A 17,420-nucleotide genomic window follows, 5' to 3' on the forward strand; every position below is an offset into this window, starting at 1 on the left:
ATCTTCCCCTTTCCTCTCCGTCTTGAAATCCATTTGTTGCAATCTGATTGATGAGATTTCTTTACTCATGTAACTATGACAATATCAAGTACAGTTCCATGACATTTGCTCCTGCGACAATTGCCCCCATGAAATATATGCATGCTAAGCTGATCATAAGTTCTACCCACAAGCATAGCCCTAACCCTAATCCTAATCCTCACATCAAACTAAACCTAAAACCCCATCACAACTCTAACCCTAAGTCCTTGGAGAAAATAAAACCGGAGCAATTGTCGCAGGAGCCAATGTCATGTTCCCATCAAGTACAAATCATACACCAGTAGTTTTTACTTTGAAAGTAACTCTCTGTTTATTATATGTAAAAATTTGTCATTGATTCTCTGATCATGAAAAATAATGATTGTATACCAGATTTGTAGAACTTGTGTGAATGTAAGGATTCCAGAGCTTGGAAAATCAAACTTTCTCCAAGTTGTTAGGTTCTGATTTATCATGTAATAATGAGATGATCCAATGTGTTGAATGTTTGTCTCTCCAGTTGACAGGAATGTTCCAGATGTTGGTGTTGATGGCATCAGAGACAGAAGCCAGATTCACATCAGTGGAAAGAATCCAGAGTTACATGAAGGTTAGTAATATTAATTACCACATGAGAGTCGAACTCTTTGGTACTAAACAAAATACGATACATCAAGAGACATTATTTAATTTGTACCATGCATACACGTTGTGTGTATGTATTTAAAAAACAAATACAATTATGTTTTCTTCGTTTTGTTACTCATCATCACATGTATTTTGTTGATTTACATTTTTTGCAATTATTACACATATGTTCTGCTTACACGTTGTGTATAATTTTCTCTATTTAATGAAAATGAAATGAAATTTGAATTTGAACTTGAACTTGAACTTGAACATGAATTGTTGATTTTAGAATTATTTGTACTGATGCAATAGTATTGTATCTGTATGTGTGTAAAATCTCTGAGAGTGGAATGTCCCTATATAATTCAGTTAAAGATTTTGGCCACGTCAGCTATTTATTTATCATGCATGATTCTTGAATATGTCATGTACGCATGCATAACAGAACAGGAACAAATAGGAAACAAATCTCTTTCTCTGTGAACTTTATACAAGGTATATGTTTGAAAATTTAGTTACACACAGCTCAGGACAAGATATTAATGTGATCCTAGGGGTGGGGTATTCTTTTCCTTGTTGTTGATGGTATCTAGTGGTGGTGTTTACCACCTGTCTCTGTAGATGTAATCCATTTCTGTAGATGAAACATGATTTTTATTTTTTATTTTTTTTTATTATTTGCAGAATTTGGCAGCGGAAGCACCTCGCGTCATCAAGAACAACCGCCCAGAAAAAGGATGGCCCAAGCAGGGAAAGATCGAGTTCAACAACTTCAAGATGCGCTACAGGGAAGGGCTCCCTCTTGTGTTGAAGGGTGTCAAAATGGTTATCAAACCAATGGAGAAGATTGGCATTGTGGGCAGAACAGGATCAGGTGCGTAGTTACCTCAGGACTGACTCTGTTTTACAGTCTAGCTGATGGTGAATTGTAGCTTTACATAGAGGTAATGACAATTGTAACTTTACATTTGCTTGTTTGTGGGCTTCATTATTCTTTTCTTTTTGTAGAATTATTGGGGGTTGATTTATTTAAAATTGTTTACCTCATCTATCTGAGTAATATCAGGATAGTTGATTTGCTTTCATGCTACAAATGCATCTATGATAAGTGGTATTTGGTGTGTCTGAAAATGACATCATACAAAACATTGTATCATCCAGTACCACAGAATTAGATGTATAGGGGCCTACTGTGACTTATATTGTAGAATTGGTGTTGATATTGGATATCGAAGTGCTCATATCAACACATACCAACACTTAGTATTTTAGGTGGAGTAAAATTTAAAATCACTATTGCTACATCTCGTCATTCTGGATAATTCCATACGAAAGGAGGAAAAGCTCTTTATTGATTTTTGTGCCTTATTTTTTCAGGTAAATCCACTCTTGGTGTTGCACTCTTCAGACTGGTAGAGGGCGCTAGTGGAGATATTGTCATTGATGGTATTCCCATAGCTAAGATTGGTCTCCATGATCTTCGCTCCAAGCTAGCCATCATTCCACAAGATCCTGTACTATTTATAGGAACTGTGAGGTGAGTTAATAGATAGAGTCTGCTCAGTAATGGTCCTGTGTCTAACAAAGGTCCATTAATCTCATGTAAATTCTAGTCTCTCTCTTTTTTCTTCTCCATCGTTGTCTTCTTCCATTGTATCTTTCCTGTGACTCTCTCTACATGTCCTTGGAATATCCAAAGTTGATTTCTACATTATCCTTCTCATTAATAAGCGATTATAATACTATGCTTGTTAACGTCTTGTTTGTGATGTGCATGATGAAAATACAGTAGATGGATAGATAGATATGTACATGTAGGTAGATAGAGAGACAAAAAGAAAGATGAATAAGAAATGTATTGATGATATAGATGATAAGATAGATGGGCAGATTATTAGATTAATAAATGGATACTTTTGAAGATAGATAAATAGATACATACATAGATAGATACATACATACATAGATTGGTAGATACATAGATAGATTGGTAGATAGATAGATAGATAGATAGATGGATAGATAGATCGATAGAAAGCAAGATAGATAGATAGATGGATAGATAGATGGATAGATAGATGGATAGATAGATAGATAGATAGATGGATAGATAGATGGATGGATAGATAGATAGATAGATAGATAGATAGATAGATAGATAGATACCCTTTAACCCATTGAAGACGAGTCCTGAGAATACTCGGGCAGGTGTCTATGGAAAATGCGTGTTATAACAAAATCAGTCCGTCAGTGTCCACATGTTCATACTCTCATTGTCTGCCTTTCTCTGTCCCAGATACAACCTGGATCCATTCAGGGAACACAGTGACAAGGAGCTATGGGAAGCTCTAGAGAGGTCTTATATGAAGGACAAGGTGAGGAACAATGAATAATGGGTTTCCATAGCAACCCATCATGCCTATTTCTTATCTTTATTGATTTGCCTATTTTACCTCTGATTTGTACGATGTGTTCATCAACCTGTGGACAACACCAGAGTAAATCTTGAAAAATGTGAAGGATTGTGTGTTTGTGTGATGTAGAAAATGGCATAGGGTCAGATGTGGATGACTGCTATGAGTGTCTGCCCAGTTCCCTTATCAATAGACTTTCATTTATACACTGCCCTTGTGAAACCTTCCCAATATAAACAGTGAATCCATTGCAAGATGAACATGTGTACCAGCACTATGGTTCAATTGTCCATTCATACATGTATATATATATATATAGTCTGTTTTATTGCTGCTCCAGTCTATAGTGTGCCTTGGGCATCTCATTATGATTAAACCATTGAGGACGAGTCCTGAGTATACTCGGGCAGGTGTCTATGGGAAATGTGTGTTATAGCATATCTGTCTGTCCTCAACGGGTTAAACTTGAATTGGTGCATTACAAGATAAAATTGTCACTGTCGTCATCATCATCATTATCAGTGGTATTTATTAGTGATGTAAACAATATTTCAGTGTCTTCTATCCTATAATGACTGATGTTTGGTATCCATGGTGATGTGTTGATGAAGAGAGTAATGAATTGTTTGTCTTCTTGCCTAGATCCGTCAACTGGAGAGTGGCCTTGATGCCCCAGTGACTGAAGGAGGAGATAACTTTTCAGTAGGAGAGAGGCAGCTGATGTGTATGGCCAGAGCTCTCCTCAGGAACAGCAAGGTTAGTCGTCTAGCTTCCATCACTACTATTGCTTTCTCTTAGTGGTCACCATGTTTTGTTTTTTTTATAAAAAATATTGCAGGAAAAATCTCACTATTAATCACATTTCAAACAAGTCTTTCCCTTTATCAGAGCTGCCAATTTAGTATGCTGAGTGTAATATTCAGTATGTCTTTTCTTCATAAAAAGTACAAGATAATGTATAGTTTATATGATTTTTTTCTTTCTGAAAATTTATTTTGCATGCTTGAAATGTGTAATTTTCAACATTTTCAACCATATCATAAGTTTTGCCTTGTAAATATGTTGTTTTCTATTCATCAGTTTGAATTTCAAGTGCAGATGTTGACAGTCATGCATTTTGTTTTGTTATTCTCCAGATATGTGGTCATACAAAACAATTTCTCTGCTTATTTTCCTTACGGCTTGTGACCAACTTGGAGTCAATCAAATCTTATATCCAGTCTTTCCTCACAATTCAGATGGTAGCCTTTTCTGCACAAAGACAATTAAGTCTCAGGTTGCATAGTCTGAAATGAAATGAATGACCAATCATCAAGGCAATCCCTATTGAATGAGTCAATATGCTTGAATGTCATCTTGATAACTAAAAACCTATGCTTGCACCACATTGATAGCCTAGTACTTTGGATGGCAAATATTTCATTAATATTTGTATACTTTTTCATTTTCATTTGCTTTAAACAACATCAACGTTTTGATAGCAGGGTTTGGTTTTGGGATGAATTAAGAAACATTCACTTTGCTCTATCAGATATGAGCTTCAAAAACTTAATGACATAAACGCAATTACTGTTAATAATTGACACCCCCAATTTTGTGACTGTGTTCTTTAACCTTATCTTGTCAGGTGAAAACTAATTATTTTGATATCAAACTCATCTCTCTCTCACAGATCTTGATGCTGGATGAAGCCACAGCAGCCATTGATACAGAGACTGATTCTCTGATCCAGACCACCATTAGACAGGAGTTCAAGGACTGCACCATGCTGACCATCGCTCATCGTCTTAACACCATCTTGGACTCAGACAAGGTCCTCGTCATGGACGATGGAAAGGTATGATTAGCAACGCATAGATCAATTCTATTCTATTCTGATCTATTCTATCCTATTCTGTTCTATTCTATTCTATTCTATTCTATTCTATTCTATTCTATTCTATTCTATTCTATTCCATTCCATTCCATTCCATTCCATTCCATTCCATTCCATTCCATTCCATTCCATTCCATTCCATTCCATTCCATTCTATTCTATTCTATTCTATTCTATTCTATTCTATTCTATTCTATTCTATTCTATTCTATTCTATTCTATTCTATTCTATTCTATTCTATTCTATTCTATTCTATTCTATTCTATTCTATTCTATTCTATTCTATTCTACTGTCCTTTTCTGGACATTTGTTTTGTCTGCATGCCTACATATAATACATTCAAAGAAGACACAGATATAGCAAAGAAGCAAATAGGAATACAAGAAATATAAGATAGTAGAATATTATATCTATCTCACTATTTGCATACTTGTGTCATAGGAATTGCTCCTGCAGGGATTGATGCATTTGCATTTCTAACAGGATCTATATATGAATTATTATTATGTATCAATATACAATGTGATACAATCAGTTTTAATTGTTGTAACAATGATACAAAACAGAAGAACTCATATCCCTATGAACAGATAAATATAATAAGTGGAGTATGTTTGATTAAATGACTAGGCAGTAGATAGTAAGGTATATTGAGCATACACTGTATTCCTTATTTCTGTGCCAGTACTCCAGGATATTACTACCACTATAATAAATGTGATTGCCTTTGTCTCTCCTGAAATCCTTGAAATAAACAATCTATTTAAATGACGTGAGCATTTTGAAATTAAAAAAACACAACAAAACACTGTATCTGTAACATGCAAAAGCAAAAATTTGAAGATAATGGTACTAGCAGATTTCTTTTTTGAATATTTGACAGTGCAAGCACTTGGTTTATGCGGTTCTTACATGAAGGGATAGGAGAAAATGTCATGTGTAAAACATCTGTAAACATCAAAGGATAATGAAGGTGTATATGGTGCATTCATTGAATCTCTTATCAGTGAAGGTTTAGTTGATATTTTACCTTTTACACTTGTAACATTGCTTATATATTATTTTTTTCAGTGTACATCACACCAAGATTTTATTGAATCTATAGTCCAGACTGATAAAAAGATAGAGTCAAAGGCTATGTTGTTACATAGTGATCACTACCCATGCAGTTTCAACACTTACAAATGATTTTTTTTTTTTCTTGTGCCATCAGGTTGCTGAGTTTGACAAGCCAAGTGCCCTCCTTGCCAATCCAAACTCTATGTTCAGTGGGATGGTGGCTGCTGCTGAGTCTGCTGCTAATCGCTAAATGACCTCAGACAATCTGCTTTCCTGCAGACAAGAACATTCTGGAAGCAATCTGCTGTCCTGTAGACAAGAACATTCTGGAAGTCTGGATGGGAATGCAGATTTTCTCTTTAACCCTTTGTGCGCTCCGAGTGCTGATTGACATGGAGAACCTCATGGCATTGTACACACTGTCCAAAGTCTCTAGTACAGAAAGGGTTAAGATGAAGTGGAGCAAGCTGAGCAGCTCTCCAGTATCCTCAGCTCTGTATTCTATCTCTTACAGTGTTGAGACCAGAGGACATTCAACTTCGTCTACAGTCAAGATTTGACATATCTGCTTGCAGAAGTTTCTTTATTTTCTTTGGTCTTTTGAGTATGTGGCAAAAGTCTAGATTTCTTCCACTGCAGAAGCTCAACAAAGTATGTGATGGATATCATGTTATGATATTTACACCTAAAAGAAATTACTTTCAAAAAGGTTCATGATGATTCCTATGCTAGATTAACATTTGAATTTTGGAGTTCATCTGTGAGAATGTGTAAATTGTCTGGATTTGAGGCAAAGTTTCCATAAATATTTGTAGGATTAGATTACCTAAGTTTTGACTAAGTAGTCAAAGTACTGAAAAAAAGGGACTCATTGTCAGAGTTTATCAGCGTCTATTGCTGTGAATCTTTTTCATCTGATACCTCATCGTCTAATTTTTGTTGTCATTGTATGTTTATATCAGGATGCTGAGGGTTGATGTTGAAACTGTGGAAGTTCACATCTTGATGTAGATAATATGAGGGAAAAATTATTTGTCTGCAACTATAGGGTCTCTTGTTTACAACGTACCATGAGTTGTGACGGTAACTATTTATATTGAAGCGAATGATCAGTGACACTGTTATTTTATCTCGTTTGCCGATTTGAAAGATGCAAGACATGTTGAACAGACTTCAAGATATTGTTTTCATTTTTAACCTGTATTCAGTGTAAATTACTTCTTGCAGTGAGGGCTGTATATAGAAAAAAAATTTGAATATATATTTTCAAAGCAGTGTGCATTGTCAAATTGTTTGTGACAGACATTGTGATTTTCAGGTTGAAGATTTATGATTAACTATTTTTTGTATACCCAGGCACATTGAAATGTTGTGATATACTCCTGTTCTTCCCGTCATGTTGCAGTAATAGTTAAATGTAAAACCAAAACATTTTCATGTGCATTTTATTGTCATGAATTTCACAAGAGCCAAGATTTGCAAAATTAATCACATGAAAGTTCTTGTCTACACTACACTATATACACTGAATGCAAGTGATAATTCATGAAAATTTTATGCAAAAAAATAAAAATGGCCATGGGCTTCAATTCATGAAAATTTCATGCCGCAAATATTTCTTGTTTTACAATATATTTTTCTCCTGTGCAGAGAAATTGCACTGCAGCATATTCTTGTATGTATGACTGAAGTGTTGAATTTTCAGGAAAGAGTAAAGACAAATTACACTTGAAATATTTTTGAGTGGTGAGTTTTGTTTGTCAGGTTAACTTGTAGCAGTGTTGGCAAGTCACAGTTTTATTAAATACAGGTGTGTGTATTAAATACAAATGGGAGTTCTAGGGTTACATGTATTTTAGCCATGGGAGAAGGATGGTTTTACAACACAAGTTTAGAGTTCCTGTCTTTTTATTGAGTGTAAGATATCCGTCTATGTTTAATGTAGCATGTTTGGAGAATTATCTTTTGTTGTCGGGAGGGTGGCTTTTTGTATAATATGAGCAGGTGATATACAGTATATCACCAAGTTGCTGTACGTACTTGTTTAGTAACTGTACATACATAATGTGTGTACAGGTGTACGTGTGTGTAACTGAAACTGAGACAGCGAGAAATGGTAAACAGGCAGTATTCCCATATAAAACTTGTTACTTCTTCTCCATACCCTAGTAACAGGCTTGATATAGCTCCGGCCATATGGTATAATTCAGAGAAAACATGTTCATAAGCTGTACACATGCTATAGGGAAATATTCTATCGAGGAGCAGCATCGATTCCAATGTTTATTGCATCAAGACGTGCTGTGTTCATGGATATTGTTTCACAGTAATATAGACTGCTCTATTCTTGGTATTTCTGATATATTTTATTACAATATGCAATATTTCGGTCGTTCTTGAATGAGAGATCTATTGCCCGTATAAAAGAATGGTCGTGCTGCTACCATTAATAGATTGTAAATTCCAGAGCAAAGTGATGGTCTCCTACTTTCATTGTTGTGATTACAGTGTGAGAAAAAAAAAAATGTTTTGTACATTGTAAATGCTTCAATGGTGCTTTATGAAGCTTATAACAATAAATTATATAAAAAGAAAAAGTATGTGATATTTCTGTCTTGTTTGAATCTTATGTTCACTTGTGTCCCAAGTTTGAGATTTCAAATCATATCATATCTCCACAAAAATGAATTACATTGTACATTGTAAACACCACGGAATGTGCAGGTAATAAATATTATGCCAGTATTTGGCACAGACACAGAATACATATACAGAGTACCATAACCTCGCATAAGTAAACATTACATACATTTGTAAGTCTACAAATCATACAAGTCGATGCAATAATAAAACCCTGATTTCCTGCTTGTTTCTCATGAAAATTTGTGCGCAAGTTACTATCCACAAGTCAACAAATTTCCTAAGTAGATACAATGTCTTGTTCACTACTGGGGAAATCCAGTGTTAATTGTCTCTAAAAATAATAATGAAATACATTAAAAGACTGATTAATCATTGGCAAAATGTGTTTTAAATCTCTGGTGTCAACCTACACCCATGAATGAACATATTGCATGCAGATACTCTTGAAGTGTGTGTGTGTGTGTGTGTGATTGCGTCAGTGTGTGTGTGTGTGTGTGCGTGTGTGAGTGTGTGTGTGTGTGTGTGTGTGTGTGTGTGTGTGTGTGTGTGTGTGTGCATGTGTGAGCGTGTGTGTGTGTGTGTGTGTGTGTGTGTGTGTGTGTCTCATGGTCCCTGACATGGTTAGAGAAAAGTTAGATATAAGTCACACCAAACTCATTGGTGTCTTACAAGTGTGTTGTCTTTATTTATTTTTTTTTTTTTTTGACAAGCATGCATGCATTTCTCATGCATTTCTACAATGTATGTGTATTTCTCACTTATAATGCAATTTGGGTTCACAGAATGCATTTTTATCTTGGCATCTCTAAAAACAATTAGTGTGCCCAAGGAAACATCAATGTCATTCCAAAGAATCTGTTGCCAAACAATTTTTTATTTAGGTAAGCCTTCAGTTTAATGATACATTAAAATGTTTGTGTGACTAAAATATTGCGAGAGGATGTCAACGTACATGTAGCTGATCAGACATTCCTGCCTGTGAATACATGAAATGATTCAAAAGATTTGTGGCTTAACTTGCCCTTTTGTTTTTTTCCAACGGTCATATAATTCTACTGTCATAGTGACTTATATATGTTCATCAATGACCAAAGGTAAACAAAGATTCTGTGAAGGGTAAGAGCATGTAATGTGTAAAAGTTGACTAGCACTATTAGACATTAGCACAAGTCAACAGATTCTCTCCAGTCCCATGTATGTTAACTTACGCGAGGTTTACTGTATGTGAAAAATAACACTGAAACAGCAAACCAGTTTTCTCTCTTCAAGGCATATGCCTAGGTAGACTTGCCCATAAAAGCACAAGAAACGATACAGCAATAATCATGTTGGTGATAAATCTGATGATGTTTAAGATAATAAGTATAATACTAAGGGCAACAGAGATGATTAACAATTTGGACTTTTGGGGCTACTAAAACACAAATATTAGGAATGTGCACTTGAAATCAAGTTTGTACAAAACTGTCCGACTACAACCAAGTCCATAACAATCACAACTTGACACCATCAGTATTTTTCTCTTTTTTTTATTGAACCCATGAAGTGCATTTTCTCTTGTTTATTCTTAGAGTCTACACAGCATCATCATTGAACTCATACATACTTAAGAAAAGAGTTAAAGGAGAAAGAAACAAAAAAAGAACAAAATTCGTTTTTTTTTTCTTTTTGGTTGCACTACAATAAATGGAAAGCATCATAAAAAAATCATTTGAAGATAATATCACACCACACCATAAACAATCATCGGCTCTCTTTTGATTTACTTGATCTTCATGTAATAGATGACAACCAAAAATATTGATATACAATCATACATGTACACATAACTGGATCATTATATATGAATAGTGTACAACCTTGTCAGACATACACAGACACACAGATATTTATGATACACCTGGACTGAGACAGCCCTGGAGACACAGTGTGCGGCACTGCTCACATATTTCATGTCATCATAATTATGAAAATGTCCATCATTCATGAATCAAATTCATATGTTATCAGGGATATATTTTCAGATAGCTTTCATATTTATCCTCTATTCACACCTTACTTACTTTTCATTTTAACAAATTGAACAGAGGCACACACAAAATCAAGAAAATAATAAATAGAATAATACAACCAAAACCAAACGTGTACACGAGCCAAAACTTTAACGTAGTTGCAAATATTCTCAAGTAATATAGACATGGTCAGTAATTTTTCTGACCATTCTCTACATTAAGTATTCATTGTGTCAGTGAGCAATGGCATAAGCTGGTACTGTACAGCTAACTTTAATACGTGAGACTGGTCTCCATGAAAACAGTGACAATGTCATTATGTCTATAACTCTTGGCAACCATATACAATACTTGTCCACAAGAATTCTGATTCAGTGCACTGTATGAGTCTTCTCAAGCTATTGTGTGTAGTGTCTGACTGCAATATTGTCTCTCTCACGCAGTATGCCATAGCATACTTGCGAACATGCAATAACAACATACGCATGAATATTGGTTAGAGTTTGGTACTCCATAGATACTGAAACCAACTCAGGGAATTTAGAAAGAAGTTGAGAGCTCATCTGTGCAATGCAAAATAAATGCTGAGAATTACATCCTGAAAAAAAAAAGCTAACAAGGCATTAGATGTAAACCAGAGCTAGATTCTCTCCTTACTCAAATCAAAAAGACAAGGCAGTACATACACCTGTAGCTGCCACAGAATGGTGCCTGACCTTTAATCACCTTGTTGCTCACAAGAAGAATTCTAAGTGACAGGGATTTCTCTCTTTAACATTCTTCATTCGGGTGACAACTTGCCTTTACAATAAAATCAACTCTACTCATGGACATAGGAGGTGAAGGCCAATGAATTTGTAGCCAAACTCTACTCAAATCTTGATCAGAGTTTTAACACCTGTCTCAAGACAATTTGACAACTGGAATAAAATGTGGCCATGTCAATTCCCCTCCATACAGGAACATGCTTATTTGTTAATTAAGTATTTAGAGTCATATTCACCTCGTATCATTAGCACTACCATGTCAGCTGTGTCCACAACATGTTTAAGCACAATTTCTTGTCTCTTTTCGTCATTAATTTGCCTGAAAAAAAAATGCTAGCTCTTGCTATCTATAACCTGCATTGCTCATTTACAAATTGCAGACAATATTCCAATCAAATTCAATGTGAGGAACCAGCCATGGAGTACAGCAACAGAGATCATCTTGAACCTTGCAAGATCCTAGCAAACTACATGTATGGATTAATACCTCTACAATGTATATGTCAATACACCTTCGCAATAAAGGCTCCATCTGAGCGTGCTTAATAAAAGTCATGTCTGTATCAAACACACATGAAAGAAGATACATAGACATGTGTGTGTGAAGCATAGTGAGTTACAACATATGGCACATCAGAAGGTAAACTTATACATACTGTGTAATAGTCCAAGCCACCTTAGGCAGGCATGTATTCTCAAACTGTCAGGAGAGAGAGTGGCATATGGAATTATACTAAAATGAAAATAACATTAAAAGTGAACAGAAGTGAATAGACTGGTGCATGTCTATAATTTTAAACAATCCAATCTTCATGACTTCTACAAATGGCAATGCCTTGACAGTGACCTCTAAAAATAAAAGACTTTACTCTACCAGAGATTGTTACACAAACTTATAGGACACTACATTATTTGAAGGGGAAAAGGGGGCAATATCAAGACTTCTAAGACATCATGCAGAATGTTGTCTGGTCCGCACCAGACACCTGTTGGTATTCAAGCTACATCTAATATTATTTGATGCCAGATGAACTGAGCCTGCATTATGTTGACTGAAGTAATTTTCTTCAAAGGATCAAATAAAGGGATATACAGTAGCAAAGAGGCTGTAATTATGATGGCATTATAGAAGGATTCTCAAGCTTCATTTGGGTTTCTACATCAACAATCTAAAGGATAAAATGTAGTGAAGTTAAACACTTCAAAGGAATGAATTACTGTCACCTCTGCTATCCATTCCTTACAGACAGGTTGAGAATTTGCTGAATTTCCTTCTCAAAAATATCGAAATAAATCTAAAGTATAACAAGTTTTGCCAACAAATTTACAACTCTCATACCATGAAGGAATTAATACCATGAATAAAGAGTACATCTGTAGACCTGAAATGAAACACAACTCATATGTCACACATAGGATGCACATCTTACTGTCTCTCTAGCAGTGTACAGCCATCCTTCGCTCAGTTCTGTTGACTCCTGACATTTTGAACAATCAACAAACCTGGGAATACATACATCACATTCAAGGTCACAGAAATAGAGTTTACCGGTACTTCACATAAAGAGTAAATCAAAAACCTATCCATGGTGTGCAATGGTCATAAATGGCTTCTGTACTGTATGTAACTTTAACTTGCCTCTTGATGGAGGTTATTTGACACCACAGAGAAAGTGTGACAAAACTCCATACTACACATTAGATAACTTTACATGTGTAGCATACACGTACATGTATATGGCTTTCATTTGCTTGAGCAGGCATATATTTTCAGTGTAGACTACAATATTTGTGATCAGGTATGCCTGTAGAAAATTCTCTGCAATGTCTGACGAAGACTAAATACATCATGTTTAATGTAAAGTGCAGCTCCAGCATTTGGACTGTAACACTTACCTCTTAGTACAATTTTCTCCAGTTTTAGGATCCCTTTGGCAAAATGAAAATATTCACATGGAGTACACAGACAAGCAACATTACCCAGAGCACATTACTCACCATCCAGTACGCTTCTCTTCTTACTAACACTTTTCCATCTCTCTCTGGTAGTGAAGGAATGCCTGGATTCAGGATTAGGACCTTCAGAATCCTGACTCTCAGTTTGACATACTCTAGCCATGTCACTTTTATACCTCTTCCAATAGCACTCTAACATGTTCGTTTGTTTCTGGCAGGAATATGGAAAGATGCTGACACCTTTGTTTCTGAAGTCACATAAGCTCTTCTGTATTCCTTCAAATTTTCTGTCATCTGTACGGTCACATTTCTGAGAATATATTTGCACTGCGCTTCGTAAGTATGACATCTTCATCTCAAGAAGTGTGCCACCTATTCATACAGTACCTTGAGAAGAGTCAAACCTGGTCCTATCATACACACAGTATCAAATGAGGTCACACAGTGTCCTTTCACACCTATTCCCACTGACTTCCATTGTTATTTTAGATACAGGTGAAGACTTGAACCACAGCTGGTTGACAACTGTCTTAGCATGAGTCTCAAGTACGTACCATCGACCAATCAGAAGTGTGTGTATAGACACGCCCTCTTGAAGCAGCCAATCACACTGGGATGGCCTTCTGTCACTCCTATCACACACTGCTTGCCAATAACTTCACAAGCCATTCCTGCTCCAGCCAATTTTTTCATTCAGTGAGTAATAGTGCATGATTCAATACTAGCAATTTCTGTATACTGTAGCAGAATGTAATGGGCTTGCGCATGGCATATCTGATATTCCGCTCAGTTGTGATATAGCCAGATTTACCTGTATTTGCCATCCAATGCTATTATTACCTTAGCTATAAGACTTTACACTACATACACTACCTATGCAAGAGTCACCACTCAGTAAATATTCTTTGACGCAATCAAGGAGTCTATCTTGAACAAGCTTCAGAGTGTACAAACTAGTAAGTTACATGTTTTATGTTTTACGTACATCTTAAATAGACTCCTGTGTATGGCGCTCAGCTGACAACCGTCAGATTCTTCAGTATGCAAAACTTACATCTTTTCACCATCTCTTTAATACATATCCTATCTATTTTATGAAACATTGTCCTATAAATATATCTTTGAGAATGGGGGTAAAGGGTGAGAGAGAGGAGGGTGTAGGTGGGGCCTTTGTTATGATAAATGGAAGGACTGCTGCCCCTCTCTGATGGCTGTAGATAGCTTGGCCACCATCACATCTTTGGTGCTATAGTCCGGGAGCTTCAGGTAATTGACGCAGGTCATCACCGACGGCAGAAATTTGTCTGGGTTCTCTGACCCCTCAAACATCTTGCGCACAATGGTCAGCGGAGGGTTTAGGGAGCGGAAACCTTGGAAATCAAGAACACATGGAGGAAAATTTCATTAGAATGAGAAATAACACATTTTAAATATAACACTGAGCAGTGAAAAGCTTACATAGATATCAAGAGTCTTAAGCAAATGGAATAAAGATGCAAATGTGATATTCTCATGTTCAACACACTGCTCTTTTATTTATTCTTTTATGTGTAGTGGAAATTCCTTTGACTTACTGGGGGACTCTTGGAGATACTATCAAACAGGGCTCCACACTTGTGATTTTAAAAATGTAGACTTTTACATAATAAACCAAAAATTAGTGCATGGATAATTGTACCACATATATTTGAAAGCTTTTAAATGTGTTGCTAGGTATGGACTGACCTCCAACAGGCAGCTTGGGACTCCCTGTCACAAACTGGAGGAATTCTCTCTGCTGGCTGTCGTCATAGGAAGCCATAATCTCAAACAGCAGCTTGACGGCTCGACTGAAAACATGACAGATATGTAAGGAGACAGGTTAGAGTAATCGATCACACATCAACTTTCTTTCAACATTTTAAATGTAACATATGGAATATAGTGGACTCCCGTTCACAAAATCTTCGGGAGCGGCAGCTTTCTTTCGTTATATCGAAATTTTGTTATAACTGAACAAAAACACAATAAAAAACATAGCGTGGATGTTGTTGCGACCTGAATTTTTACTTCGTTGCAACCAGAATTTCGTTATAACCGTGTTCGTTATAACGGGAGTGCACTGTACAGCTAATGTTCTTACCATCACTTGTAGACATGAGTGGCAATTCAGTTCAGAATTGTTTCATAATCTATATGGAACGCTGGTCTCGTTCATGACATTACACACATTTCCCAAAATGAGGTTTCCTAATAATGAAGACAGCCCAAACTCTTAGCCCCCATGGCAGCGGCAAGCTGTTTGAAGTTCTTGCTCAACTTTCGTGACCATCTGCAAAATTCATCTTACCTGGCCGAGCGCAAAAAATTACTTGCACAAAAATTTGCACTTTTACAGCATTACACAGTGACAGAGAATAGGGTATTACACTTTCTCTGCTTTAAAGGCGCATAGTCCCAGTGGGTAAGAGGGTGCTGTTGATGATACTGCCGATCACCGTTAACATTTATACCAAGATTGCCGAAGTTGAGCTGTCATCAAGAGTAAAGCGCGTAGGTGTTGCTAGGTAACGTTGCCTTCGTTGTCTTCTCTGTGCATCACGCAGTCTGTAGTGATACTAGGGTGCGTGCATATATACGTGCTTCTTAATATGATATCACAAAAGAAGTTTGCTAAAACTGTCATCCCCCTCAGCCAAATCATGAGCCAAACTGTGATCAAACCACTGACTACAGTGGATCGGACTTCTCCGGACTTGGGGAAATGGGTCAAAGCGTAAGCACTTAAGAGGAATCGATAGCATAGGTCTCTATTAGGAAACTTGCGCCATGCGCCTGCATACGCATTTGACTAAACCACTGGGACCAGGTGCCTGTAAAGAAAGACAAATATTTCTGCTGGCACAGAACTAGGCAAACAGAGAGAAAAGGAAATGTAGAGACCAGACTTACCTGTCGTGTGTGTAGCCATGGTCAGGCCTACAACACTCCAGCAGTGTCTTAATATCCCATGGCTCTATGCTGTTACCACAAAACAGCTGATCCAACTGTGTGGGAGAAAAGGCTTTGTCAGGCACAAGTCTTGAAAGCACTAAGACCCAACATTCACATGACTCAATAGTGTATGCATTTGTGACATCCCATTGTCAGAGATTAAGCCGTTGAAGACGAGTCCTGAGTATACTCAGGCAGGCATCTATGGGAAAAGCATGCTGTAGCAAAATCAACCCGTCCTCAACAGGTTAAGTAACTCCAGCTGTCTGCCCAGAATGTATGGCATATCACTAAATATACTTCACTTGTCAGAATCATTAGTGTGTGTCAAGCATTACATACTCTCAACAATGGTCTATCCATACAATTCAATTTACATTTCCTACATTGTACTGTTTTGTTCACTTTTGGGCATCTACATGTACATTCTTGTTCACTAAAACACTAGACATTTTTCCCCTGCACACAATGGAAGTCATTTCAATTAAAATATAAACGAAAGATAAAAGGTGGTGGTATGAAAAAGTGGTACTACAAGATACTTGAAAACTTTACAATGATATGGAAATATCTGAACAGCATATACAGCACTACTTGATGCATTCATGAGTCCTGCTAAAGGGGTAATTTAGTTAAAGGGGTAATTTAGTAACACTATTAGGCTTTTTAACACATACATTCTCCAGAAAGCTGGAACAGCGGTCTTTGTAACAATGGCTGCTGTCCATACACACATCAGGGCTTTAGGCATATTATCGAAACTGTCCATTCCTCTTGGAACAATGTTGGTGAACTCATGAAAATGTTGTCTGGCTGTAAACTAGACATGTATCTCTTTACACTTACCTCCTCGGCATAGAAGCTTTGTAGATGAGAGAGAGGAAAGACAGACTGAAATCCATCCTTGAGGGCCTCAAACTGACGGGACACACCCTCAACCAGAGTCCAGTGTACTACAAGCTGTTCAGAAAGAAACAAAACACACAAATTTATAGTCCACTGAATGATGTAGTAGCACTCTATTGCAAGCAAATCTCACTTTAAAATGAATTAGCTTCAGGTGGCAC

The 17,420-nt window shown here is 36.5% G+C and overlaps 2 protein-coding genes across 2 annotated transcripts in view; one reads left to right on the forward strand and one right to left on the reverse strand.

Moving 5' to 3' along the window:
* The window catches only part of LOC139726846 (ATP-binding cassette sub-family C member 5-like), a 31,013-nt gene extending 24,406 nt beyond the window's left edge, over positions 1-6,607 (forward strand). The window contains exons 18-24 of the mRNA XM_071637838.1: positions 542-631; positions 1,336-1,525; positions 2,029-2,188; positions 2,948-3,026; positions 3,708-3,821; positions 4,738-4,902; positions 6,157-6,607. Of these exons, the coding sequence (XP_071493939.1) occupies positions 542-631; positions 1,336-1,525; positions 2,029-2,188; positions 2,948-3,026; positions 3,708-3,821; positions 4,738-4,902; positions 6,157-6,252 (894 nt within the window). The 3' untranslated portion in view covers positions 6,253-6,607. The remainder of the gene's footprint in view (positions 1-541; positions 632-1,335; positions 1,526-2,028; positions 2,189-2,947; positions 3,027-3,707; positions 3,822-4,737; positions 4,903-6,156) is intronic.
* Positions 6,608-14,553: 7,946 nt separating this feature from the next.
* Positions 14,554-17,420, reverse strand: part of LOC139726852 (E3 ubiquitin-protein ligase TRIP12-like) — a 74,986-nt gene continuing 72,119 nt past the window's right edge. Inside the window, exons 39-42 of the mRNA XM_071637845.1 lie at positions 17,200-17,313; positions 16,312-16,406; positions 15,106-15,209; positions 14,554-14,750 (exon numbers count right to left, since the gene is read on the reverse strand). Of these exons, the coding sequence (XP_071493946.1) occupies positions 14,554-14,750; positions 15,106-15,209; positions 16,312-16,406; positions 17,200-17,313 (510 nt within the window). The remainder of the gene's footprint in view (positions 14,751-15,105; positions 15,210-16,311; positions 16,407-17,199; positions 17,314-17,420) is intronic.

This window comes from Diadema antillarum, unplaced genomic scaffold, assembly GCF_040938485.1.
Source record: "Diadema antillarum isolate AM-2024a unplaced genomic scaffold, OU_Dant_1.0 seq00000102_RagTag, whole genome shotgun sequence".
Classification (NCBI taxonomy): Eukaryota; Metazoa; Echinodermata; class Echinoidea; order Diadematoida; family Diadematidae; genus Diadema; species Diadema antillarum.